General features: G+C 45.5%; 1 protein-coding gene across 1 annotated transcript; it reads left to right on the top strand.

Annotated features, from left to right (window-relative positions):
- Positions 1-25,490, top strand: TNFRSF11A (TNF receptor superfamily member 11a; the record flags this gene model as incomplete). The annotated part of the gene is made up of 10 exons (XM_082290504.1): positions 1-185; positions 12,574-12,655; positions 13,096-13,221; positions 13,764-13,907; positions 15,036-15,129; positions 15,477-15,571; positions 16,455-16,562; positions 18,417-18,469; positions 20,110-20,962; positions 25,111-25,490. The coding sequence occupies exons 1-10, from the start codon at positions 126-128 to the stop codon at positions 25,488-25,490; spliced, it is 1,995 nt and encodes a 664-aa protein (XP_082146630.1). The 5' UTR covers positions 1-125.
- Between the last annotated feature and the right edge of the window lie 160 nt (positions 25,491-25,650).

The raw sequence follows: 25,650 nt of genomic DNA, 5'->3' as shown, positions 1-25,650 counted from the left end.
GAAGTAGTCAGCTCAAATGCGCCTCGCTGCGCTGCCGGGGCGCGGGGGCTTGGCTGGAAGGATCTAGTTTCCCTACGGTGGCAGGAAAAGGAGCCACGGGAGGAGGCAGAGACGGACACCCAGACATGCCCGTCCCGTCAGGCTGCTGGCTCCTTCTCCTGTGCCTCGCTGCCGCTGGCAAACAGGTAAGGCTGGGAGCCGGCGGAGGGGGGAGGTGGGTGTCGCGTCCCTCCCGCGGGGTTGGTTTGCTCGTCCCGCTGCTCGGGGCAATCGGCGAGGTCGGAGCCCGCCGCATCCTGCGGGGCTGGGCAGAACAGCTTCGCCTGCCTTTCCCCCCCGCTCTGGTTGTTCGGGTTTTGGTTTTGTTTTTATCCCAGCAACTCACAAGCTTCTCTCGCTTCTGTAAAATCAAAGTAGTCCAAACCCAAAGTTGCAAAGGAAGCCAGGGGATCTGCAGGGAAAACAGCCTGCTTCTGCCCAGGGCAGGGTGTGAGAAACCAGAAAATATTTGCAATGAGGCTGTTGAGGGATATAATTTGCATGTAGAGTAACAATAAGGCAGACTCCACCCTACCGAACAGATTTATTCGAGAGAACGTGTCCCTCAGGCGTGGGACGCGGGGTTTCGCAGCCCAGGTTCAGCTTTGCAGCTTCCCCCCAGGGATGAGTCCCCTCACGCTCTGGCCATCCCGCCATCCCAAATGTTGGCACCTCCCGAGCGGCCCCGGGACATGGGACGGGCTTGTGAGCCCGGGTCCGCGAGCGCGCGGCTGAGGCTCAGAGCGGCCACAGAACTCGCTTGGAGGTTGATGTGCTGCTCATGACAGAGCCACGAACCCAAGCCCGGTGCCAGGTCAGCTGCCCCCAGGGGCAGCCCTTTTCTCTGACGGGGGAAGATCTGAGCGAGGTTTGGCTCTGCGGTTGTTTGCAAACACAGCGTGCTCTGGCTGCAGCTCTGTGAGATGCCAGGTGGCCGCTGGTCAGCATGCTGCACTTGGGATCGTGGCTGGTCTTCCCCTGCTCTCGGAAAGACCATTTTCTACAGCCAGCTCTTGCTCAGCCTTGTGAATGGCGTACATTGCGTTTTCTCCAGAGGTTTACATCTGCAGAATCTTGCTTTGCTCTTTCTAATTATACAGCTTAAAAATTACCCCTCCCTTCTGGTTTTTTAGACCCTTCTAGACTGGCAGGATTTATAAATCCCATGCTACCCTTTATTTACATTTTATTTCCTCCATTAATCAATGTTTGGCAGCCTTGCTACCATTTGTATTTCTTTCATCTGAACTTCTGGTATTTTTCTGTGTCTTGTTATTCTTGATAACTTATGTAACTTGAAGTGCTTCCCCCAGCATGGTGCTGTAACCAGGCCATGGCTGGGTTCCCTGAGAGCAAGGTGCAGCTTCAAGAAAAAAAAGATAGAAAACCCAAACCAAAACAAAAAACCCTCTGCTGTCTACAGCTTACAATTTAATGTCTGACCGCACAGTCCTGAGAGCCTTTCCTTTGGATCCCTGGTCCTAAATATGTTGCCTGAAACCACACAGGCCTTTTTTTTCCCCTCTAAAACATACATTTCATTTTGTCCACCCTCACTCTCAGGCTTCTCTCAAATTGCTGCTTTCCAGGTGTCCTCCATATGTATATGACTGAGCCTGCAAATTTCAAAAGTGACTTTTGCATCAAAGCCTTCAGGTGGTTTGTCTTGTTCCTCGGTATCCTCTGTGTCTCTCTTTTTTCCTACCCTGGTGTTCAGTACTGTTCAATGCAGCAGGAAGAACAGACCTCAGTGCTCTTCGTACCTTTACATCAGGTCACTAACCATTACCTGCCTGCTTCCTCTGGAGCCATTTGCATTTAGTGCAGTTTTTCCCTTTGGAATATTCTCACTGCCTGGAACTGGCTTAGCTTTTGACTTTCAGATTTCCATGGTATAGCTCCCAGCATGTTTCAGGTACCCTGATGTAGGAGCCAGAGCTCCTCATCATTTCTCACCTCTTGATTCATAGCCTTTCACAAGACACAAAACAAGGAACTTGTATTTATTTTGGGCTGATGTGCAAAGTCTTTCCACTGCATCCAACACGTGCTTAATTCTGTGTTTGTACACAGTGCAACTTTGCATAGCTGTTGCTTTGGACAAGTAGCAGCACAAAGCTGTAGGGAGCTCCAGGAAAGCTGTAGTGTAAGGATAAGGATAAGATGTAATTTGTCAAAGAGCCCGTTAATTTAATATTCTGCCTTCAACAGTGAGCAGAACCTACAAGCCAAGAATGTGAAAGCAAGGCAAGCTTAGAGAGGTGCTGCTCTGGGACAGCCTTTCATTTTCTCCTTTGTCTGACTGATTTGAATAGTGGTTTCTTAGAAGAGTGATGCTTTCTGATGGAACAAATGTGCGGATACCTGTGGGAGGGCTGAGGTCTTTCTGATGCATTTGTGTTAGTTTAGACTTGATAATAATGTGGAACAGTGCTCAAACAGTGATATTTGCAATGCATTTCCTGCAAAGAATGAGAAAAAATAGAAATGTAAGTTATTGCATACTCACTCATAATTCTGCTGAGAACAGACATGATCATTGTCATCATTTTCACCAAAGAGGAAATGGGAACAGAGAATTCGTGACTTGCTCTAGGTCACACACCGAGTGTGGAGCAGAACTTCTGGGAGCAGAGCTCAGCCCTGCTTATCTTGTGCTTCAGCCACAACATGATCTTTCCAAGTGATTCATCTCGGACACCTGTCAGAGACATTTTGCTTTCTGAGGCATGATCTGCTCAGCTTCTTTGCACAAAATAGTCACATTCCTTTCCTTGCTTAACACCAGTGAAGAGCATCAACATTACTATCAGATGGGAGTCAAAGCATCTGAGAAATGTGCATTTGCAAGTGTGCAATAAGCCAGTTGCACCACAGATTCATCTCCCCTTTTGTGGCACGGGATGGGTCATTCCACTACTCTGTAACATCTACTTCATAGGGAAGGTTTGCTCATTGCAAGCATCTGGAATTCTTTGCAATATAGAAAAGTTTTGGCCAAAATATAGATTTTTCTTTAACTTCTTAAAATGCACAGTCTGTATGATGAGAGAGGGGAAAGAAGAGTGTAACAGTGACAATACTGTGTTACATCATGGGCTCTCTTGGTCCCTTATTCCTTCTCCGATCAGAGTCAAAGGAATCATTCAGTAGAGCAAAACTTCTACAATATCCGATATAAACTCCTGGATTTATTCTACCATTAACAGCATGGGCTTCAAAGCTACTGTAATTCAATTAGTTCATTTGTAAAAATTTCCTTGCAGCAATGGTTCCCATGAGGGACACTGGCAACTCTTTAATTGTTTTGCAGTTCTTCCCAGAACATGTGGAAAATCTTACAGCACCTCATATCAACAGAATATAATGTGTGTAAAACTACATCATCAAACCCACAATTTAAGAAATCTGTCCCACTTCTCTTTTCATGTTAAGCATCTTCTGTCTGATGTAATTTCTTCTTTCCCACCTACAGGATCAAAACAAACCTTTGCTATAGTTCACAAGTTGGTAGAATTCAAAGCTTATCAGACATCTCAAGGGTACTGGCCAATGTCATTTAGGGCACAGGGCTTTCTTCATACTGTGCCAGAAGAAAAAAACCCAAAGGAACAGGTCAAGCAGAGAGATTAACTGCATCCCTAAGGATCTTTTTTGTTTGTTTGTTTCTATTGCCCATTACTGTCTATTACCCTCAAGCTCAGGAAAGTGGGATGTAATTTGACAGCTGGGCAAGAACCAATACAGATGGTAAAAGGGATGCGTGCATAACCACAACACAGACAATCATGGAAACCTCAAAGTGGTGCCCTCTGGCATTTACACCTTAACACTATTTAGAGGAATCAGATTTGAGTCACTTTGCTATGTTTATCCATCCGTCCCTTGGAGTTAAAGTGGTGAAAGACTCTCCTGTAGTAGGTACACGGGCAGATGCAATGAAAAGGTAACGCTTGCTGCAAAGCTGTCCTCCTGCTTCTCCCTGCCCACTTCCTCTCTGTATGAGCAGGTCTCCAGGAAGTCTTTCTGGTGACCAGAGCCAGGAGGGTTCCTGCCACCACATGCTGTGACCACAGAATCCAGATCTCCCTCCATCCCAGGCCTCGTGCTGCAAGGGGCAGCTCTGCAGCAAAGGCTCCACTTGGCTGGACGCTTGGAGGAGATGGTTGCTTCAGGAGCTGGTTGAGCTTACACAGGAGGGAAGAGGGAAACAGAGATAGCTGGTTCATCATGACCTCAGCTGCAGCTCCGCTCCTTGCATAGACTGTCCCCTTCCTTTCCATGGAAACTCAGCTTGCCAGGCAACACTGGCTTCTGCTGCAGCCATGCACCCCTATTTTTAAGGATGCCTTGGTTGGCGTTTCTTGCACAGAGAAGCAGCTGCTCTGAGAATGGCTCATCAATGCTGATGGAAAACGCAAAGGCAAATATTTGTGAGTTATAAATGCAAGATAAAATTTAAGTGATGTTTAACCAGATTGCACTCTGGACTTGAGTAGGCCTTGGTCTATGTGACACAATAGCCTGCCTGCAAGAACTTGCCCCTTTTTATGACTTACTCTTCTTTGACAATGGTCCAAAGTTCATGTAGTAGAAGAAAAACTCCACAAGCAGCAATGGCTGGAAGTCGCAAGGTGGGCTGCAGGTGGGAATCCGGCTCTGCCGGCTGCGCTGGCACTCAGGGCAGCCTGCTGTTGTGTCTGCCCTGTGGGAGCAGGACTTGGTGTGATGCCTCGGCACTGGGGATATGCAGGCTTCCTGATTTTTCCTTGTCTGTGTGTCACCGCAGTGTGCTATCACATTTGTGATGGGGTGCATTCTGGAGGGCTCAGCACTGCACAGGAGGAGCAATGCTGACATCACCCTGGCACTCCAGGACATCCTGGTTTGTGTCCCATACCTTTGTAGCCACCTAAGCTGCTTTGTGTAGGACTTCCCTTTTGTTTGCCTTCTCAGGGTGTGAGTCCTCAGCATGGCTTTCTTTGGTGTTTGTGCAGTGCCCAGGGTGTCATGGCTGCAAATGAAGCCGGAGAGTCATTAATCACCTTGGGATAGCGCCCCATCCGTTTCCCACCAAAGTTACAGGGAGGTCTGCCCGTGCAGGCCCGGGAAGGGAGTGGATACATTGCCCGGGCCAGATGCCACGGTGTAGGCTGCAGCACCCAACCCTTATCCTTGTTCTCTGGGTCCTCTGCTGCCCAGGAGCCCAGCAGCATCCCCACGGCAGAGGCACATTCCCTACACTGCTTGGCCAGATGTGTTTGTGGTGCCTCCCTGCAACGTTCCCAAAGGAGTGGCTGGAGCAGGGCCTGTGGCAGAGGATGGCAGCACAGTGGGCAGGCAGAGGGCTGAGACCCAGGGTTGCCTCAGCCTCTGCAGAACCCTCTGGCTGCCTCCCCTCTTAAAATCTAGATAAAAGAGACCAGGAAAGGCTGTGTTTTGGTAAAAGAGCCAAGCTAGCCAGTTTAATCCACCCTGCAAGAGCCAATTAGCCAAGGAAGGGGGAAAAAAAAAAAAAAAGAGGTCATTCACCCTCACCACTTTGTGGCTACTCCAAAAGAAAAAAAAAAGTATATAGGGTCTGTTCAAGAATGACAAAGAACAACATTTGTGACTGCAGATGGGTGCAGAATATATTTAGTCAGTGGTCAAAGTGGAGGGAAAAGAAAAAAAATCTCGTATGGAAATAAAAATACTGTGAAGTTTTGTTAGGCAGCCCATTAATCTGGAATGCAGAAATACAGATAGGGAAAAATGTGCAACTAGGTTCATATGAAGTCCTAAAATTGCTTGTGTAGCACACAAGGAAATCTATTTTAAGTGCATTATTTTGCCACAGCTAAGAGTTTTGCCCTATGAGCAACGTATTCTTCAGTAACTTTGCATTGTTTGGTAGCAAGGATGAGACGGTTCCTTGAATCTGATCTCACAGGAAGAAAAGCTCTCCCCTGCAATACCACATGTTGTAAAACAGGCTGCTTATGAAAAGGAGCCAGAGCCTCTTCAAATCAGGGAAGAATATTTCCATAGACATTACTGGCCCACAGTCACTGGCAGAGCCGGTTCCTCATGATGACACCTGAAGAGTGAATTAATAAATTCTCAGTCCAGTCCTGAGCCCTTTAATAAAGGCAGCAATTCCTTCACGATGGAGAAGGTGCAGTACAGTCATACAATCCTCCCTTTAACTCACACTGCAGCAGAATGGTCTGTGGGTGTTACATGCGTCCCTCTGGACAGCCATCATCCCAGGCAAGGGCTGCAGCCCCACCACTGCCCTTCACATTTCTGCCTGCAGAGTATTCAGCATTTGTTCTGCAGGCAATGCTAAAATCCAAGAGAAGGAAGCCAAAGCAGAGTATCAGGTGGTGAAAGCAAGCTTCCCCTCTTCTACAAGCTCTCTCATTCTGCCCAGCAGCTCAGCTAGGATTGTGGGATCTCGCCTCACATCGTAAGAGATTAGTATGTTACGTTCCACTCTAGGGCGTGCTGGAAGGAAAGGGTACATAAAAGCCTAGAAAGTCTCCATTGGACTCCTAATCTGGCATCCAGCCCAAGAAGTCCATCATGGTCATTTCTTCATTAAGACTCAACTTCAGCTGATGAAGCATAGAAAAATGATCTGCTGAACTAAAATGCAAGAGGAGCATGCTCCCCCTAAATCATTGTGGCTTTAGTGTCTTTTTTTTTTTAATTAAGTATAATTAATTTTTAAAATTTTAATTAATTTAGGGCGTAGAGTTACTCATGAGTCATTGGGACTGTACCTGGAGTGGTAAGGCTGCTAAACTTTCCTTTGGAGCACTGCTCTTGCACCTGTTTAATTTAGAAGAGATTTGCCTCTGCAAGCCTTACCACAAGCACACCTAGGTATTATCTTTGATCATGTCATTATTCTGCAGTCTTTATTTCTGCTTGATATGAACTGTTGGTCTTGCTGTCAAGCCTTTTTGTTAAGTATTTTGGTTTGGTTAGCTTTTGAGTTCTTATTCTCTGATTCATCTTCAGAGTATTCTACCTAGTAGCTGTTAGTCTTTGAATTGCTGCGGCTGTGGGGGCACATAGGTTAAAGCATGAGGTTTTGCACCAAAGTGCAGGGGACATGCAGGCACTACTGAGTGCCCAGGCAGTGAAAATGTTAAGTATGCCCCTCTGGTTGCCGTGTGGAGATGACTTTGTCTCTGAATGACAAATGTGCACGTGATGAGAAATCTTCAGCCCACAGAAGGCAGACTGATTCACAGCTTCAGTCAGTTGCTGTTTCAGCCCTGCTGTCCCTTACCTCCATTGTCTCCCATCTGATATATCTGATATACCTGAGGTTCCTGTCTGCCTGCCCCCACCCCGCCGTGAGAGCCGTCAGTGCAGCACTTCTCCTTTTCGTAGCTGCTGGCCAGAAATAGCTCTGGTGGGTTTGAGATTGAGGAATGCTCCTTCCCACTGGTGGAGCAGCACCAGTTGCTCAGGTGTTTGCTTTTGGCTGCACGCTGGAACAGAGGGACGAGGGGAATAGCGAGGACAGGGCTTTTGCCACCATTTGCCCACGTCCTGGCCGCACGTTACAGTTTTCTCTTCAACTCTTCATTATCGGTTTTATCCCTCACACTCTTTCTGGCCTCTTCAGGCATTCAGGCTCTAGCAAGGTTTTAAGGACCTATTTTTAAAAGTGAAATAATATTTAGTTTAAGCTGTTGCCATTTCCCGGCTCTATTTTACCACGTGGTGGTAGTTCTGTGATGTGGTTTACTGGTCACTGGAAAGTTGACATCACCAAAAGCATTTCATTCACAATCTAAGATTTTTGTGATGAATTACAGGCCTGCAAGCAAATAACCGGAATTGCAAAGCTGTGACTTGGGTGCTGCTTTGATTTAATTTTTATCGACAGTGAAGACTGTCCATGAGGGAACTGTCGCATGCAACGTGATTATGATTAAGTCTTTAACACAGGACTCCTCTTTCCCCTGGTTCACCCGCAACTGTAACATTTTCCAGAGTTGTTACTATTATGTGCCCCTACAGAGTGCTGGGAGCACCAGCCACAGAGCAGCGCCCGTCCAGAGCCAGATTCTATTTTTACTCTTAAATGATTTTTTAGGCAAGCCTCTGAAACTGGCAGTGGGCTGAAGAAATCTGGGGTCTGGGCTGAAGAAATCTGGGGTCTGGGCTGAAGAAATCTGGGGTCTGGTTAGCCGTACTGCTGACCCAGATCGGGTAGGAAGCTGGAAGGCTGCGGGCATAGTCGGTACTTGTGAGAGCAGAGGCCGTGGCTCATATTTGAAGAAGCAGCAGCAGACAAGTGCAGAGCCTGTCTTAGCTGTGCTTGCAGGGGCTACTTCAGTTCGGGAAACATTGCTCAAACCTCACTCCTGGCAACAAAGGCAAATAAGGCCCCAAATCCATGGATTTTTTCAGTTTTACAGCAAGCAAGTCTAAGGACCTCAAAAGCAAATGGTTTGAATAAACCTGGGCTCCAAAGTATAAAGAAGAAATGGGGTGTGCAAAGCAGGACAGACCGTAGTTATCTTTCCCATAGGTACTTCGATGCTATAACAATAAATGGAGAAAAAAATGTGCTTTTCTCAGTGAAATGATGACAGATTACTTGAATACTTTCCAGAAACAACTGCACTGATCAAGAAGGTGTCATCTTAAAAGATAGTTACTCCTTGACATGTCTCTTTACATCTCAATTTTTGCAAAACTCAGATTATCGCTAATGAGCAATGCTCATTGAGGCCTCAGGTTCTTGTTCAAAAGTGTCATGGGAAAAAGACTGTGGAAACCCCCGACCTTGTTCTTCCAGATTTTTTCTTTTAAGGGAAAGAGGCCCATGCAACTCTATCTTTTCTGAAATGTGAAGAGCAAGAAGAGTAATTTTAGCATCCATGACACACAGCTTCTGCTGCCCTCTGATTGCTCAACAGCACAAAGAATAAATATTTCCTTAAGCCTGAGGACAGGAGTCTGAATGCTGCTGGTTCTCCCCTTCAGAAGCACCTGTGTGTGTGGTTTTTTAAGGTATGAGTAACACAGTGCTGCTTTGTAGTGCTGTCATCAATGTTCTCCAATCCTAAAAGCACAAGCACACTCTTGCTTAGTGTCCTTTTCAACAAATAAGCAAGAAAAATATCCAAACCTGAAGCTGAAAAGGCTGCCTGCAACTCGACACCAAAACACAATCTTTCTGCAAGCCTTGATGTAAGCAAGGCTTTACAAAGAAGTCCATTGTGGTACTCATGTGCTTAAAGGTAAGCAGGTCTTGGTGTGCTTTACCAAACTGTATCTACCAAGCCTGGAGGAGGTTTGTCTTTTTTCCCCTGGACTCTTCCCCTGTTGGATATACTTGTTCTGAGGTAATATTGATCAAATGGGAAAGCTGCCTGGTTTTTTAGGAACTGGCGCAAATCTGGATGCTTTGCACACTTTTGAAGTGACAAATTGAACTTACACAGGATACCTAGAGCTCTTTGAAGCACTTACTTGCACATGGTGGTGGGATTTAATGAGCAGCTTCGTCAATAGCAAGACCATTAAAGGAATGACCAGGCTGGGTTTTATCTCATTTAAGCACTTCAGAGGAAGTTGGCACTTTCTCTCTCTAGATAAGAACTTGGTGGTGTCCAAATTACTCTGACCCATAGGCCAGCATCCGATGAGAGGAAGGATGTTCCAGGGGTTACGGAGCAAACTTGAGCCTTGGGAGACTTGGTTTGGTTTCCTGTCACCTCTGTGAAGCCAGATGGCCTCCTGGTACAAGTTCCTCATCTGTAAATGAATTGCACTTCCCCGTCTCAGAAGGACACACTGGCAGGAATGTGCTGGTGATGGCGAAGCATCAAGTCATTGTGCTGCCAGCAGCACAAGTACTTCTCAGCCTCCAAAGGAAGTTAATGTACAGTTTGAGACAGACACGTCTGCCTGGCAGAGGGATTAACAAGGGATAGCCTAACATTAACAGAGCTGTGTTAGTAAAAAGTCCTGAGTTTGGCTCCCACCATAAGAAAACTCCAGGTTGCTTTGGTTTCCCTTCCTGTCCTCTATCCCCCAGCTTTCATGCTCAGCAGGTCCAGCCAGTCCATACCAGGCTAAAATCCCTCACCTTCACATGGGGGTTAGCCTGTGGGTGCTGCGAGCCTTGTCTTTGCACCACTGGGCATAAATGAAAAGAGGGAGTGTTGAGCTTTATGAATGTGTTGGCTTGTGTGAGAAGGGGAAGGACATGGGCACAGAAGAGGCTGCTTATTGGCACAGAGCACAGGTTAATGCAGCTGCGAGCTATTCCATAACAACAGCCCTCATCATACCCTGAAGCCTGGTGGTATGAAACAATCTCCAAAAGGTGGCCGAGCAATTAGCCTGCTCCCTTCGCCTTGGTCCAGGGCCCTGCTGCTTCTCCTCAGGCCGAGTTGTGATTCTCAGAAATTACTCCAGACCCTTTAGCTGAATGCTCTTTAGCAGATTTGCATATCCTTCCGTAAAAAGGATGACTTTGCCCTTGTTTGACACTTCAGTAATTTTTTTAGTCATTTTGCCTAAAGAGGAACTATTAAACAGGGGCAAACGAGGAAGAAGAGGACATTCTGTAACAAAAAGCGAGTGACTGGACCTGCTGTTGGTCTCACCACATTTGTTACCTTTATGGATGACTGGGTAGAGAATCAACTGCTCAAGACACTCTTTGTGCTTGGTTCCACATTGTCACCTCAACCCTTTGCTGGCCATCTTGGGGTTTTAGCCTGAAGTGCGCTACAGAAGACGAGCTCCTTCGAGTGTAGGGGTCACTGAGCTGTGTCACTGTTCAGCTGCCAGGCTGGCCCAGCTTTCCTTTTCCTAGATTGCCTCTTTCCTCACCAGCGCTGGTTGTTATCCTGTGCCCCTCCTTGGAGGTGCTGTGTAAACAGGGAATGCAGTGTTTGTTCCAAAAATGTGTTATCTAATTGCAGGAAAGGTTCTGCTAATGAATGCAAAGTAAGAGACAAGGAAACAATGAGACAACAGAAGACTAGACTCTTAATTTGACCTGGAATTGTTGTAATGATTAAAAAAGGGGCTGTAAGTTGTTCATACCCTGCAAAAATATGAAAACTCAAGAACTCTGACTTGTGCTACTTTTTCTGTTCCAGAAACAGCTAGCACAGTTTTGATAAACAGAAGTCATGCACCAACCCATGGCTCAAACTCCAAGCCAAAAGGTGGTCTTTAAAAAAAAAAATCAATCTTTTTTGGTCATCTTTAATTTACAAGATGCTTCCCAGCATTAGAAGAGGGCAAGGTGCTTAGGGAAAACTATTTTATTTTTAAAGAGGTTGCTATTGCTTAAACTACAAAAGGAGGAAAGAGAAGATGTAAGGACTTGGAGGAAACAAGGGGAGAATGCTAACTAGAGGAATGGGAACCAGTACCAGCAGGCACAGGGTTATCATGTGCTATTAGGTGGCAAAAGCTCCCTTTAACCAGCAGCAGAAGCTTTATTGCAGCTTTGCCCAAGTAAATGAGGTTTTAAGAGCTGTATCCAAGAGTGAAGGGTTCCTTGCTATGGGCTTGATTTTGAATCACCTTATCTAATTGCCAGATCAACAACTGGTTGTGACAGAGTTGAGTTTGCCTTGAGGACTCTGGGCTGCCAGAGCAGGGTCAGGGAAGGGCTGGGCACAATGCTTGGCTGGCCAGGATCTCCAGCACAAGCCCTGAAGCCTGGGCTGTGGGTGGGCCCACTGTGTGTACAGGCAGCTGAGAGCTGGGGCGGGCTGCAAAGGCCGATGAGGGCCAGAGTCAACCCTGCTGCCCACTTTGCAAATGCCCTGTCATGTACCCATTTCATGTGGTTGGGTGGGGGGCATGGTTTGTGTTGATTTGTGTTGGTTTTGTTTTGGGTTTTTTGAGACACAAAAAGCTGTTGGCCTAATTGCATCACCTTTCTGGATGGCTGCCTCAGTTCCATGAGACCACCTCTGCAGGACACAGTGGGAGCCATAAAAAGCTGCAAAATTTAAGTCCAGTATTTTATGGGACTAGCCAGGAACATTTGTATCCCAGTGGGAAGTTGGGAACTTCTTCTTTTTCAGGAATATAAATCATTCACCTTGCTTGTTTGCTTAATGCTCGACATTAAAACTGGCAGTTTCCCAGGTCTTGATCTGAGGTAATTCCTGTGGAAGAGACTACAGAGGTATCTCTATGCCTTTTTTTTTCTTTACAATTGTTTTAAAGTTGTAGATTTTAAATAATAGAGTACTGTAAGAAAAGGTTATTTAGCAGGCCAAAAGTTCATGACAATTTGTAAGATGGGTTATTTATTTGTCACCTGGCTCTATTAAAAGTCCTTGTGTCTACAGCGTCAAGTACATACCCTTAGCATGTCTACAAAGCACCTTTGAATTCACAAATGTTGGGTAACTTTTATTGCTTGGCTATCCACAATGCTGTACAGAAGGAAAGTCTTCCTTCTCTCTGCCAGCACCATGACTGGGTAGGTCTGAAGTTCTCCAGGCGTATTGGTTCTCATGTCCTCTCTTTCCTTCCCTGCTCCAGTTGTCACTACAAATCACTCCACCATGTGAAAGTGAACAACACTATGAGTACTCTGGACGGTGCTGCAGGAAGTGTGAGCCAGGTATGTGAGTGCTGACTGGGCTGTGAGGCTGAGAAGCTCATGAGGAGCTGCTCTGTGGGTCGCTGGTGAGGCAGGTGGCTCTCGTGGCTGCTGATGGATTGGCACATGCCCTGCAGGTGCCTGATCTCAGGCTTACAAGTGCCTTCCTAGTGCAGGAGTGCTCCTGCTGGCCTCAGCAAAGGCCACAGCACCTGCTTTGTTGGAATAGCACTTAACTACTGCGGGAGATGGAAAGCAGCTCAATTCTTGTGCTCCCCAGGCCATCCACTTCACAGATGTTTCAGTGCCAGACTAAGTGGGGACCAGATTGACAAACTGAAAAGGTGCAGGAAGAAATGATTGTCCGCAGCAGTGTTAGCGCCCAACCTGTTATTTTTGTCCTCCTTAGACAGATGCTCTGAAGCTTCCAGATGACTGACTTGTCCTTTCCTCAATCACAGGGAAGTACTTGTCTGCTAGATGCACTGCTACTTCTGATAGCGTGTGCCAGCCGTGTGGCCCAAACGAGTATATGGATGTCTGGAATGAAGAAGATAAATGCTTGCTACATAAAATATGTGATCAAGGTGAGCTGTTCATACTACAGAACCTTTTAATCCCAATTAGTGAAGCGTGAAGACGGGAAAGTGGATCTAGGGAAGTTGCTTTGTTCAGGTGCCCAACACTGAAGGCTGAGCTTGCAGAAGAGCCTGGGAGAGGGAGAGGTCCTCATACAGCAGAGATTCTGTGCTGTGCAGAGCACCATGACTGCAGTCTCTGTGCTGCTGATAGTGATTATCTTCACTGGGGCCATTCACCCTTGTGAGCTGATTTTAGAAGTTGTCCTTTTGCCCAGCACACTCTGCATTCACTTCCCCTAATGTGTTTGTCTCACCCTTGCAAATGCTGTGTTTATTTTCTACACAAGCCACAAGGAAATGTATTGTTCAGGAGTGCAATTGGTGAGGCGCCCTGTGCTGATCAAGGGTCTCCCGTGCTGCCTGAAAGACACCATTTCCTCTAACATGAATGGTTTTGCATCTGCCATTCAAGCAAAGCAAGTAGGTAGTTCAGAAACTTGAGGCTTGTTACCAGAGAGATTTTTACTCTCATCTGCTTTCTCCTGTAGGGAAAGCCTTGAAAGAAGTGAACCCAGGGAACAGCACGTTCCAGCGGCAGTGTGCTTGTACGATGGGCTACCACTGGAATGAGGACTGTGACTGCTGTCAGCGGAATACCATGTGTGCTCCCGGCCTTGGAGTCAAGCCTCCTGGTAAGATACAGAAAGGGGTTGTACAAAATGCCCAGCTCAGGCCTACTGGATGAGGCCAGCATCGTGTGGGTTGTGCCATTAGGGAGGGTACTTTAGACTCTCAGAGGACTGTCAGCAGAAGATGCATGTCTGAGTTGTTATTACTACTGCATATAACCCTCCTGGACTGTTCACATTTTGAAGGCTTCTGCCTCTGTAGTTTAAATAGTCTCTTGGATCAAGTGACTTCTGCAAGATATCATGTGGACATGGCAGTAGTTGCAAGGTGTCCAGTACATTTCTAATGTTTGCTGAGGTGTCTGACTGTGGGTCAGTAGGTCATGGGTCGCTCCCGTATTCAAAGAGGCACTCTTCTGGGGGTTGTTCCTGAGGTCCAATTTTGCAATCTGGTTTTGTGCAGTGACTTTGCTTTGCCATTTTTTAATGTTATAAGCAAGTTAAAAGTGATTAACACTTTTCGGGTAGCTCATGTGTTCTGTTTTAGCAAGTATTCTGTTTTGTATGGCTAGTAATGCAAAGGTTTATTAGAGACATTTAATTTCCTCTCAAGTCTAATTAAAATAAGATACAGGTGTTTTGTGGGTAGAAAATAGACAGTCAAGTTCAGAGTTCTAGTGAACACTGGGAACAGCTGCATCAGGCATAAGGAACCCCAAAAATACAGCAAGTAATAGAGTAACAGAGGAAGAAATGCTGTATGGGGGGAGGACAGTTGCTGTTTTTTCTCCAGCCTAGCAAAGCCTGATACAGCATTTTGTTTACTGTGTCTTCATAGAAGTGACAATACCAGTCAGCGTCACTGTCTGCGGCACAGCATCGTCGTGAGGGAATTAATAGGAGGGGAAGGATGTAACAGCTGTGTGTTGTTTTACAATAACTGCAAATGGCTCCTGGTCATTTCTCATTTTGGTCATGTAGAGAAGTGCTCAGGTGAGACTTTCCAGGGCTTACATGGGACTGTCATTGCTGCCCTGATATAACCTAACACCCCAGTCTTTAGGAAAGCTTTTAGGGCGTCTGTGGAGGGAGAGTGGAGCGAGAGGATGGGGAGCATAGTCACCTTCCTCTCTCTTGGAAGGAACCCACAGAAACTCATCTATGACATTTTTCTTCCTTTGCTACACACAGTGCAACAAGACAAGGACACAATGTGCATACCATGTCCCAGGGGCTACTTCTCAGATGTCTCTTCATCCACTGACGAGTGTAAATCCTGGACCAAGTAAGTCCCTGGGTGTTGTAAAAGGACCACACTGGCCAGAAGACAGGGAGAAGCTTGGGCAAAAGCATTTCTCAGTGGGCTGTTCCAGGCTGCCTGTAGAGCACATGGAGCATCAACATTGGCTGTGCAGTGATGAAAGCATTCTCATGCTGAAGCTTGAATTCTCCTTAGAGGAGAACAGGAGAGAGCAGTGACAACAGAACTGCTGAGCCAAAAATAAAGAAAGTATCTGAGGTTCTTAGGGGTGGAGAAATGTATTTTACAACAGAAAGTACTGCTCTGCATAAGCATAGGAAGCACAACAAGCTTCCTTGAGAGAACCTAGCTTCTTTGTCTTTCTTTTTTAGCTGTACAGCTCTAGGAATGGAAGAAAGCATGCCTGGGACTGACAAGTCTGATGCAGTTTGTAAAGAACGGAAGATGCCTGAGCCATCAGAAGATGGTTTGTGTCCTCATACAGATTGTCTGTTGGAAAGTAGCAGGGAGGAGGAGCGATCTGATTACTAGAGGTTTTGGCTGGCTTAAATCCATTCTCATTGTGGGTGACTCTAGGGAGAGCAGCTGTAGACCAAGAGAATGCTCTTGGAAAATCCCACCTTTAAAAGTTGCTTCAGACCTGGTGACTCTAGGGTCTATATCCACTACTAAGATGAGTTTTACACCTCTCACCGAAACTGCATGGCAGCATTGCTGTTATAGCCATGTTATACCCATGATTCCATCATGTTTACAGCTTGTTCATTTTTATGTGCTTTCCACATACACATTACATGTATAAAGAGTAGCAGCTCCTCTCCTTGCTTATTTTATAGCAGCAGATACAGTCTCAGCCTAATCCCTCTCAGATATCTCTTCTTGCCCACTGTCCATTTCCTTCTCCAATGTGGATATGGTACCAAGGAGGTTGCTTTCCTGTCATGCAGTGATCCATCATAACCTGAGATAAAGGACAAATTTTTCCACCTATATCTATAGTCTCCACAAGATGTATGTCCTCTGTTCCCTGACTGAGATCAACCTCAGCCCCATGGCTTGCTGGCAGCTTGAAAGGGAACATTGAGAGAAGCCTGACCAGACAACATTGCTCTGTAACACCAAGATTCTGGTTTTTATGGAGATATCTTGGTACCTGGTACCTTCAGTGAGGCTGCTTGTCACAGAACTGCATGAGTGCTAGAGCTGTTGTTCTCATTATAGAAACTAAAGATCAAGTAGGAAGGAAAAACAACCCTCTGCTGTAGAAAAGCAGGTAAAATGAGCAAGGATTGTCATACTGCTGAGTGCAGGCTGCGTGTTGATGGCACTATCTTTTTCACACCCTGCAGGAACAAACAGGATCTTATACGTGTTGATTGTCATCTTGTTTTTTGTGACACTAATTGGCATTGTCGTCTTCATCGTATACTACAAGAAGAAGGGGAAAAAGCTGACAGGTACATCATAGCTAATGGTATTTATGAGTGTGACAGCTGTGGCTCTCTGTGCACTCTGATTTCATGGGTAACCAACAGATTAAGAAGCTCAGGAATTACACTGGAAGGTCCATGCTATCCCTATGTCTGTCTATATGGATATGCTTTACCTAGCACAAAGCCAGGCTACAAATTCTTTTCCTCTAGGCAGGCAGTGATTTACAGTGTATTATGCTTAACCCGTGGAGTGACCATCCTCAGGGCTATTTGACCATGTTTGGAAGGAGGAGGGCTGGTGCTGGGGGCTTTCACAGCAGCCTGGCTGCTCTGCAGCACCTGGCACAGCTGACCCCTTGGCTGAAGGGAAGCAGTGACACGTATAAGTCCTGTTTTCTTCACCTTACTTTCCATTCTACCCAAAAACCTACATCTGTACAGGTGAAAATATGGATTTCAAGACAAAGGCCTGATGTGTATTTGAGAACATGATGGAGACAATGTTTTTAGCTGAAAGCTGAAGTTCTGATGAGGTATGGAAGGAATACTAGAAGGAAATAGAATGAATAGTTAAAGTAGAAAAACAGAAAAATCCTAGCCAAAGGCATACTAGATAACAGTGGGATGCTGAGTTTATTATTAATAAACTGGAAATACCTTCACATTCCTCCACTCTCTGTTAAGCCCTGGGTCTCTTTAGTGAAGGACATACCTCTATTGTTCTGTTCATTTTTAATTTTTTGCCCCCCTAAACATGGAAAGCTTTTTCCATCATTTCCTTTCCCAAGCGCTAGCAATTTATGAAAAGTGTTGGGAGCAGTGGAAAGGAAGACAGAATTCACTTCTTGTAAAGCATATTTCAGCCTGTGTTTTAGAAATAGGCTGCCTCTGCCACACTAAACATGGGTTGTGCTAAATCTGGAATTTCTGGGATGGGCTGGAGGAAATGGTGACTCTGCTCGCAAACCAAATACTTGCGATGCAGAGCAGGTTAGGGGGGAATGCAATTTATTTGGTGTTTCTATTGCCCTGCTGCTCCACAGTGACAGTCCCTTGCTGCCTTTGCATGGGGAATCCTGCTCACCTTAGCCTGGGAGAATTGCAGGCTCAGGAAGAAGCCCTTCCTGCTTGGTGTGGGTACTGGTGGTAAATGTGCAGACTCAACATCAGAGCAACAGAGTCATTGCTGGGAACTGGCAGTGGCTGCACAGCTGATCTATCTTCAGCCATGCAAAAACATTGTAAACTTCAAATGTACATGGGACTTGAGCCCTGCAAAGTCTCCTGAATGTATAAACACCAAACAAGAATTGCCCACTGTGTCAGTTGTTGCCCTAAAGCATGTTGGACTTACAGGTTTTCCTTGGGAGATATTCCAAAGAAATTGGAATGAATTCCCCCACTAAGCATACCCTGATTAAGTAGAATATGCTATATTTGAGCCTGCCATCCTGTGGTTTCAATGGCTTACCCTCTTCTCTCCAGGCTTCTCACTCCTGTCTGGGAAGGGCCTTTGGGCCTTCCATGTGACTTCTCTTGAAATAGACCATTTCTGCTGTGAGCGGGTCCTTGTTGGGCCAGTCATAGCTTGGTGTGACATATGACCAGGAAAGAAACCCCATTTGATGTGGAACACAGTTTAACCGTGGTCTATTTTAGGAGCCTGGAAACATTTGTTCCACAGAACTATATCCCTGTTCCAGTTACAATGAATCTTCAGCTAGACCGATGCTGGGACACTTGAACAAGCAGTAAAAACAGGCTTGCTGGTTTTATTTAATATGATATTGCGGGTTGTGAATGACTGTGGGTGTTTAGGTCTGTGGTTAACTTAAGTGCCTGCTATATGTTACAGCTACTCTTTTGTTTTCCCTACAGCAGATCTACAGAACTGGGCTAATGAAGTGTGCAGCCAAATAAAAGGAACAAAGGTAAAGTCAAAGATGGTAGCATTTTCTCTTTGGTTTGTGTTTTCCTCATGACATTCCTGACACCCCTTCTGAAGCAGACTCCATGGTAAACTTTGGCTAGAAAACAAGTTTTGAGTTCCTCAAAAATTGCTCGCAGCTTTGGCTTTTTCAGTCTGGTTTTCTGTAAATGTGAGGCATGTGAAATCACCATTCACAAATAGCTTCTGAACTTGCTCTCTGGTTTCAGCCAGTTTTAACAGAGATAAGGGTCTCGTGATTATTTAATATTTATGATGAGAAAGTTAAACATGAACCCACTGGTTGCTGAATACCTGAGACTGCCTAGGAGAGAGCCTATCTAAATTCTAAGTGCAGGAAAAGCTTCAGCTGAGTTTGCCCCTTGTTATATACCAGAGTGCTCACAAGGAAGAAACCTGGATTTGGGTCTATGCCAAAAATGCCAGGCATGCAAGGCATTAAACACAGAGCCGTCAGCTGAAGAAACTGGCTGTTTGACCCCTTTATTCTAGGGAGGAAGAAATCCTGCTTGTGCATTCCAATATGAAATAAGTAGGAGCTTTTGCTCTGGAAGTACACCAGCCCCATGCTTGAAACACTCAGCTGGTGGCACTGGTTCAAGTTCTTGTGCACAGCCTGCTTGACACCATGGATGTGGATTGAGGTGTCCCAAGTGTCCCACCATCCCTTCTAGGAGCTGTGATGAGCTTAGCTGTTGAAAGACTCAAATTTCTTTGCGTAAAAGAAAAACCAAACATACCAAAAAAACCCACCTTTCTGAGCAGGCAGTTCCTCTTTTGTCTCGTAAGTCTTCATGCAACCTCCTGTCTTGGCAGCCACTCAGATCCTCTGGGACAGAGGAGTGAATCAACAGCAATTAGTGGCTGGCAGCACTTACAATCTCTTTTCTATCCTGGAAGATCTGAACAGACACTAGAAATTAAAGGTATCAGTTCCCAAATACCCATCTTTAAAGCACAACTTGTATAAACTGAAGAAAACCCCTGAAGTACTTCCCAACCCTTTTTTTGGAGCTGCTACCAAAAATGTAGGTTTACTTTCTCGAGTACTGTGACAACATGATGTCATGGGCCTTTGCATTTGTTGTCCTAAACTTTCGGATTAATATAACCTTGTGGTTTTTTCTAGCTTGTCTCAGAACTTCTGAATCAACCCAGGTTCTTTCTTCAATCATTGCTGATATTAAAAATTCAGCCCGCAGTAAGGCCTTCACAGATCAACAGCCCTTCAGACACATGCAAGGGTTTCCAAAACCTTATAAGCAGTTAGGTTGGTCTTACTAATGGTCCATAAGGAACAGCAGAATCCAGCAATTCTTCTAGATTTATTAACTCTTCTTAAGTGCCCTCAAAAAAACTAGGAATAGCTGTCTCACAAGATTAAATGTTATTACCCCCTAGGCCACCAGATTTTGTTCTGAACACCTGCTGAGCCTAGCATCACCAGCCACAGTTTTACAGAAGAATAGAATTACACTTCAAGACTCAAATATAGCAGTGCTGCTCAACCTCAGCAGCTCCACACAGAGGAACGACCATGATCTGCCTTTTCCTTCTTTGTCTAAAAAATAACTTTATGGTGATCTCTTTATTAAAGACCTTTTTACTTTAACTTTCTTTCAGGAACCCCCCAGAGATGCATTTGTTACTGTGAACATCACGAATGCTGCTGTCCCCCAGACCTCTGAAGACACGTGTCTCCTGGGCCCCTCTGGCTCTCCTGTCCCTGGAAACTTGTGCTGCACCTCTGGTCACACTCCTTGCAGGAAAGAGAGCCCCAGCACAGAGCCTTGTGAGGCAGGAGACTTTTCTGTGGTAACCGAGACTGATGATTACCAATTCCCACCAGTTCCCACGGAAGATGAATACATGGATAAGGATCTCAATAACACTGATTATTTATCTTTACTAAGTCGGACTGCCAGTAAAACCGTGTCATCATTTTCAGAACCAATGGAGGCAGGGGAGAATGACAGCTTGAACCAGTACTTTTCAGGTATTGGGAGCACAGAGGACATATCAGTCTCTCAAGGCTTTCACTCTCCCTCCAACACAGATGGGGCACACATTGCCACAGACCAACTTCTTCAGAAATCTTGCCAACATGCCTACAGTTGCCTGAAGGAAACAGGCAACAAAGACACAGATCATTTTGCAACAAACTGTGACTCAGAGAAGATCTGTGTGAGGTGTGGCATTTTGTACAGACAATCTCCCCGAAAGTGTAGCAAACCCTGTTGTGCTGTGGCTGACAGCACCTCCACCTCCCCAGAAACTGGTTCCTGTGCACAGTGCACCTGTGGTTTGAATTTTCTCTCTGCTGGTCAGAGCACTCTAGCAAACGATCTTGGTATGGAAGATGCATCTTCAGATACTACCAACATGAAGCACCAGAACACGAACAGAAGCACTTCAGGGACACACAGAAGCACTTCAGGGACAAACAGCAGCACTTCAGACCTCCCTCTAGCATCTGGTAAGCCCATTAGGCTTCACCCATACTCAGTTGTGTAGGATTATTCTCTTTGCTAGCTCAGTAGTATTCAGAGGATCTGATTTAGGAGAAGAATAAAATGATCCTATTTCACTTAATTGCCCTGAAGCTAGTCTGAAAAAAAAAATCTGAAATGTTAAGGCCATTTGGTTTGTATTGAATTCTGCAAGAGGAATGAGCCCAGCAAGGGAGTATTGTCCCACCCTGATCTAACCAGCAATGCAGAACCCACCTTCTGGCTGTCACTGCAGAGGCCAGGCAGTTCTGTTAGCAGGTGTGTATATTGGAGAAAACAGAGAAAGAAGACAATAGAGGAACGTAGAGGCTGAGCTAAGGAAGGATGCATAATGCTCAGGCAGATACTTTCCATTCACCAGTGTGCACACACATTTTTGCCATTAGGTTTAAGTCCGGTTACATTTATACAGTGGTCAGTGAAACTCCAGCTGGAGCTGTAAATTGGTGGCTGTGACTGGGACTAAGAGATTATCTACAATTTTCTGCTTATAGCTCTTTGTTTTTATTTGTTAGGATATAAGCGTCCACATAAAATAGTTTCATACAGACACTGTTTCTCCATACACATATGCTTTGTCCCCTAAACAACTCTGAAACACTGATTAGTTTATGCAGAGTAAATATATCTGTCAAATGAAAACAGGGGAAAAAAAATCACTGAAGCAAAACCAGCAGAAGGGAAGTTATGTGCCTTCTCTGGATGAAACTTTCTTTCCCCAGACTTCTCTTCAATATAAAAGTCTACAATCTCCTTGTCATATGTTATTAGTCATTTTAGATTATAATCTCGTAAAGTTGGATGCTCTATTTTTATTTATATCAGTGCACTGCCAAGCATAATGAGACCTTAGTGTTGAGTGGGACATCCAAGTATTACTGTAATACCCACAGCAGTTGTAAGCTGTTGCCCTTCTTTAAAACCATGTCATGCCTTAAATTTCTTACGGAGACATTCTTGTCAGTCTGCCAAAGCCCCAAAACAACACACTCGAAGGCCCTTCCTCTCTCAACATGCATTCCATATGGGAATCTGAAAGTGTACAGCATTCATCTTCTGAAGAGCAGAAACTTTCTGCTGCTTCAGTTCCCTGAAATCCTGACACAGTTTCACAGTCTGGTCTATATAAATGCAGCAGGAGTAAAGAGAACACAGATTATCTTTTTTGTTATTGTTGGAAGGTGACTCTTGAGGTACAACTGAAAGTCAACTTATATTTGGTACTGCTTTTCTTTCTAAATATGACACGAAGAGAAAGAGAAAATGTTAAGGAACAATAGAGCAAACAGGAGAGCTTGGATATAAGGGCTGTGCTATCAAGTGCCATCTTAGATCTGCAGCATAATTCTTTTTATGGGATTTTCATTGTGTCTGTGCCTTCGTATATGTACATGCTATAGTGCCATCTGGTGAAACCTGAGCACAGATACCGTGCTCCTAATTTGCCAGTTTTTACTCATGACTGCAGGAAGATACTGACAGAGCTGTGGGCAGTATTAGAGCGTGGGTTAGTTGATCTGTGGGTAACCTGGCTTGCTGGCAGAGTAATTTTTCTGCCCACAGAATGGCCGTGGCCCCCCTGGCAGCGCCTGGTTGCATGAGGACTGGGACAGGGCTTAGCCATAGGTTCCTCACTGAAGTACCCCAGCCCCACCGGGGCTGCACGTGTGGGTGCATCAACATCTCTCATTTTGCTAGACCTTGTGACATGCCCAGATGGAATAAAGGTGCATGTAAAATAGTTTTCTGTAAAGCTTCTCAAAGCAACTGAAGCCACCAGGTTTTGCACACAGTTATACTAAATCAGAATGGTATAGAAGAGGGTTGATGAAAAATGGGAAGAAAAAGACCATGGGAAATTCCATGAAGTTTTGTTCTTAGTTCATTAACACTCAAAATGACAACAGAACTGGTAAACTCTGTCCCTCCTGTGTAACAATCCTAGAAGACCAAAGTGAACCTCTGGACAGGTGTCCCTTCCAGGGGTCACCACTGGAGATGGAGGTAAGTCTTCAAGCGCTTTTTCAAACCCCACTGAAGGCAGTGAGAACATGAAGGGTCAGTTCAGGCCCACCTCAAGGCCTGTGCAGGGCTACAGCATAACACATGAGTACAGGAAGGCTTAGCTGACTCATAGTTGGGACTGGATTTGCAAAGCCTTTCACTTCCAGATCCCAAACCAGCTTGGTTTGGCAGTGACGAACAGTTCTCACCACCTAGAGGCCATTAAATGTCTCAGAGAAAATTATTTGCCTGCGTTGTTCCAGTTCATAGTACAATTACCACAAAAAATAATCTGTCTTTGTAATTAATATCAGATAGTCTGAAGAGATCAAAAGCCTGAAACGCTGCAGAGAACAATGCCTTCACTCTGAATGTGTCCCTTATACTTTCAGGTTGGAAGCACTTCTCTTGGCACAGTCTAGGAAGCTCTTGTGTCCATTTTTTGTGCTTTTGGGCCTCAAATATCCTTTTGTTTCAGCATGGTATCTTCAGAAAGCACAGAAGGTTTGCCAGCCACATTCAGCTAAACATTATAAATGTGTTAATCTGCCTTTTTTTTTTCCCTCCCCACTGTCATATATACTTCTAAATTTTTGATCTCGTGCTGAGCACTGCTAACCTTCATAGCACCTTTTGCAAGCGACAGGCAATCTGTTTAAAGACAAACAGTTATTTTTGTACTGCCGTTATGCCCAAGAGTTTTGTTTGTGGCAAACAGCCAAACTGAATCAAACACAGGGGAAAGAACCAGCAGGGAAAATCTCCCGCAGAGAAAACCCTTATGGACACCTCATGTTAATCAACAGCACTTGGAAAGAAAGCAAAGAGCTGCCAGTGCAGTGGTTTAGGTGAAATAAATAAGATTGCTTAAGGAGGGCCTATTAGAGAGACACTCAAGTGCTGCCCAGACTCAGCTCTGAGCAGGCACAGATCCTGACTCCTCCACACAGCTGGAGACCAGTGCCCAGTGCTGGTGTGCAAACATCACCCATGGCTACAGGAAAAACAGAATTTCTCTGGGCTGGGCCATGCTTATCTGCAAGGAAAATGGGAATGTTTCGAGTGTTGAGGAGTGCAATCAAGAAAGGCACAAAATGTCTAAAAGGTGTCAGATCAGTCTGCAAGTAATGATGAAGTGAAGCACAGCCGGAAAAACATTTCTTAGTAAGTGTGTTCACAGGCCAGGAAAATTTTGTTTACTTGGTTTCTTCAGCTTGTTTCATTTTCAAACTTTAACAAGCTTGTTAGTTTGTTGTTGGAAGTTTATTCTCAGTTATTTTCTTTCTGCTCTGAGGAAAGTTTATTAATTCCCAGAGCTTGGTCCTGCTGTCACTTAGGTCACCAGCCCAGTCCTTGAATAGCAGAAAGATTGAATTTATACTGAAAAATCTCTAACCTCAGGCAGACTGACTGAAACCATAACTCTGTTAAGTTGCTATAATATAGACTCTGTGTCTTCCCTGGCGTCAGTCTATATCTAGCTAAATCCAAGAGGGGGTTAGGTGAGTGCCAGAGTGTACCTAGAAGGAGGATCTGGATTATATGAAATAATTGTATAAGCTCTGTGTCATTTGAACACTATGCAACTGTGTGATCTGATGTTAAGTCTTTCATTATTTATTCAGTAAGCCTGCTATCTAACCCAAATAGTAGGTTTGATTGGGGTCTTATTGCCTCTTTGGTAAAGAGTTTGATTTCTGGGACTCTAGGAAAAAATAAATCTCATAATCAGATATAATTAGCATTTCCTCACAAACCACAGGCAGAGGCAGATTGGACACAGCTTTGTGCATCAGGCAGCAAAGGGAACATGAGATCGTCGCTCTCTCTCTGGCTTCCCAGATCACAGCTCAAAGGGAAAATGTTTCCAACCCTCCCAGACAGGCTCCCTGTGTATGACAGACTTTGTCCTGAGGAGATGAAAATGGAAATAATGAAAAGGTCCAGTGGAAGGCATTGATTATAAGAGCATCCTCATGTCACGGGGGAAAAAATAATGGAACAAGAATAAAGCCACCACAGCAGATTAAGTTCACTGCACTAAGTGTCCACCTTGTGAGGGGAAAATATTAATCATGTGTGTCTTCTTTTCTACCCCCTCCTTCCCTAGGAAATGTGACTGGAAACAGTAACTCCACCTTTATTTCAAGTGGACAAGTAATGAATTTCAAGGGCGACATCATTGTTGTCTACCTTAGCCAAAACTCTCAGGAGGGGGCAACGGCCTCGGGGCCAAGCGAGGAGAACGTGGGCAGCCCCGTGCAGGAGGAGAACCTCAGCCGCTGCGAGACTTTCGCCGGCAATGCCCAGCACTACAAGGAGAAGTGTGCGGAGCTGCAGGGCACCCACCCGGCGGCGGGGAGCGGGGGGCCACGATGGCCTGGTGGAGCCCTGGCCCAGGAGCGGGGCCCGTCCTGTGGTGGACAAGCCTCCCAGCCTGTGCAGGAGGAGGGGAAGCTGGGACACTTCTCGGAGAAGGTGTTGAACTGAGGGGACACGGTGTCCTCACTGCGGGCCAGGGCACCGGCAGGCAGCCCCCGATGGAGTGTGGGGCTGCTGCCGTGCTGCCAAAATCCTGGGTGTCACGACAGACTGCGAGACTGTTGCTGCCCCTGGTGTCTCCTGGAAAATTTTACAGCTGGAAGGACCC

This window comes from Coloeus monedula (assembly GCF_965178545.1).
Source record: "Coloeus monedula genome assembly, chromosome: 1".
In the NCBI taxonomy this organism is placed as follows: Eukaryota; Metazoa; Chordata; class Aves; order Passeriformes; family Corvidae; genus Coloeus; species Coloeus monedula.
The sequence above is the reverse complement of the archived record's forward strand: the minus strand, read 5'-3'. Positions and strand labels throughout refer to the sequence as shown.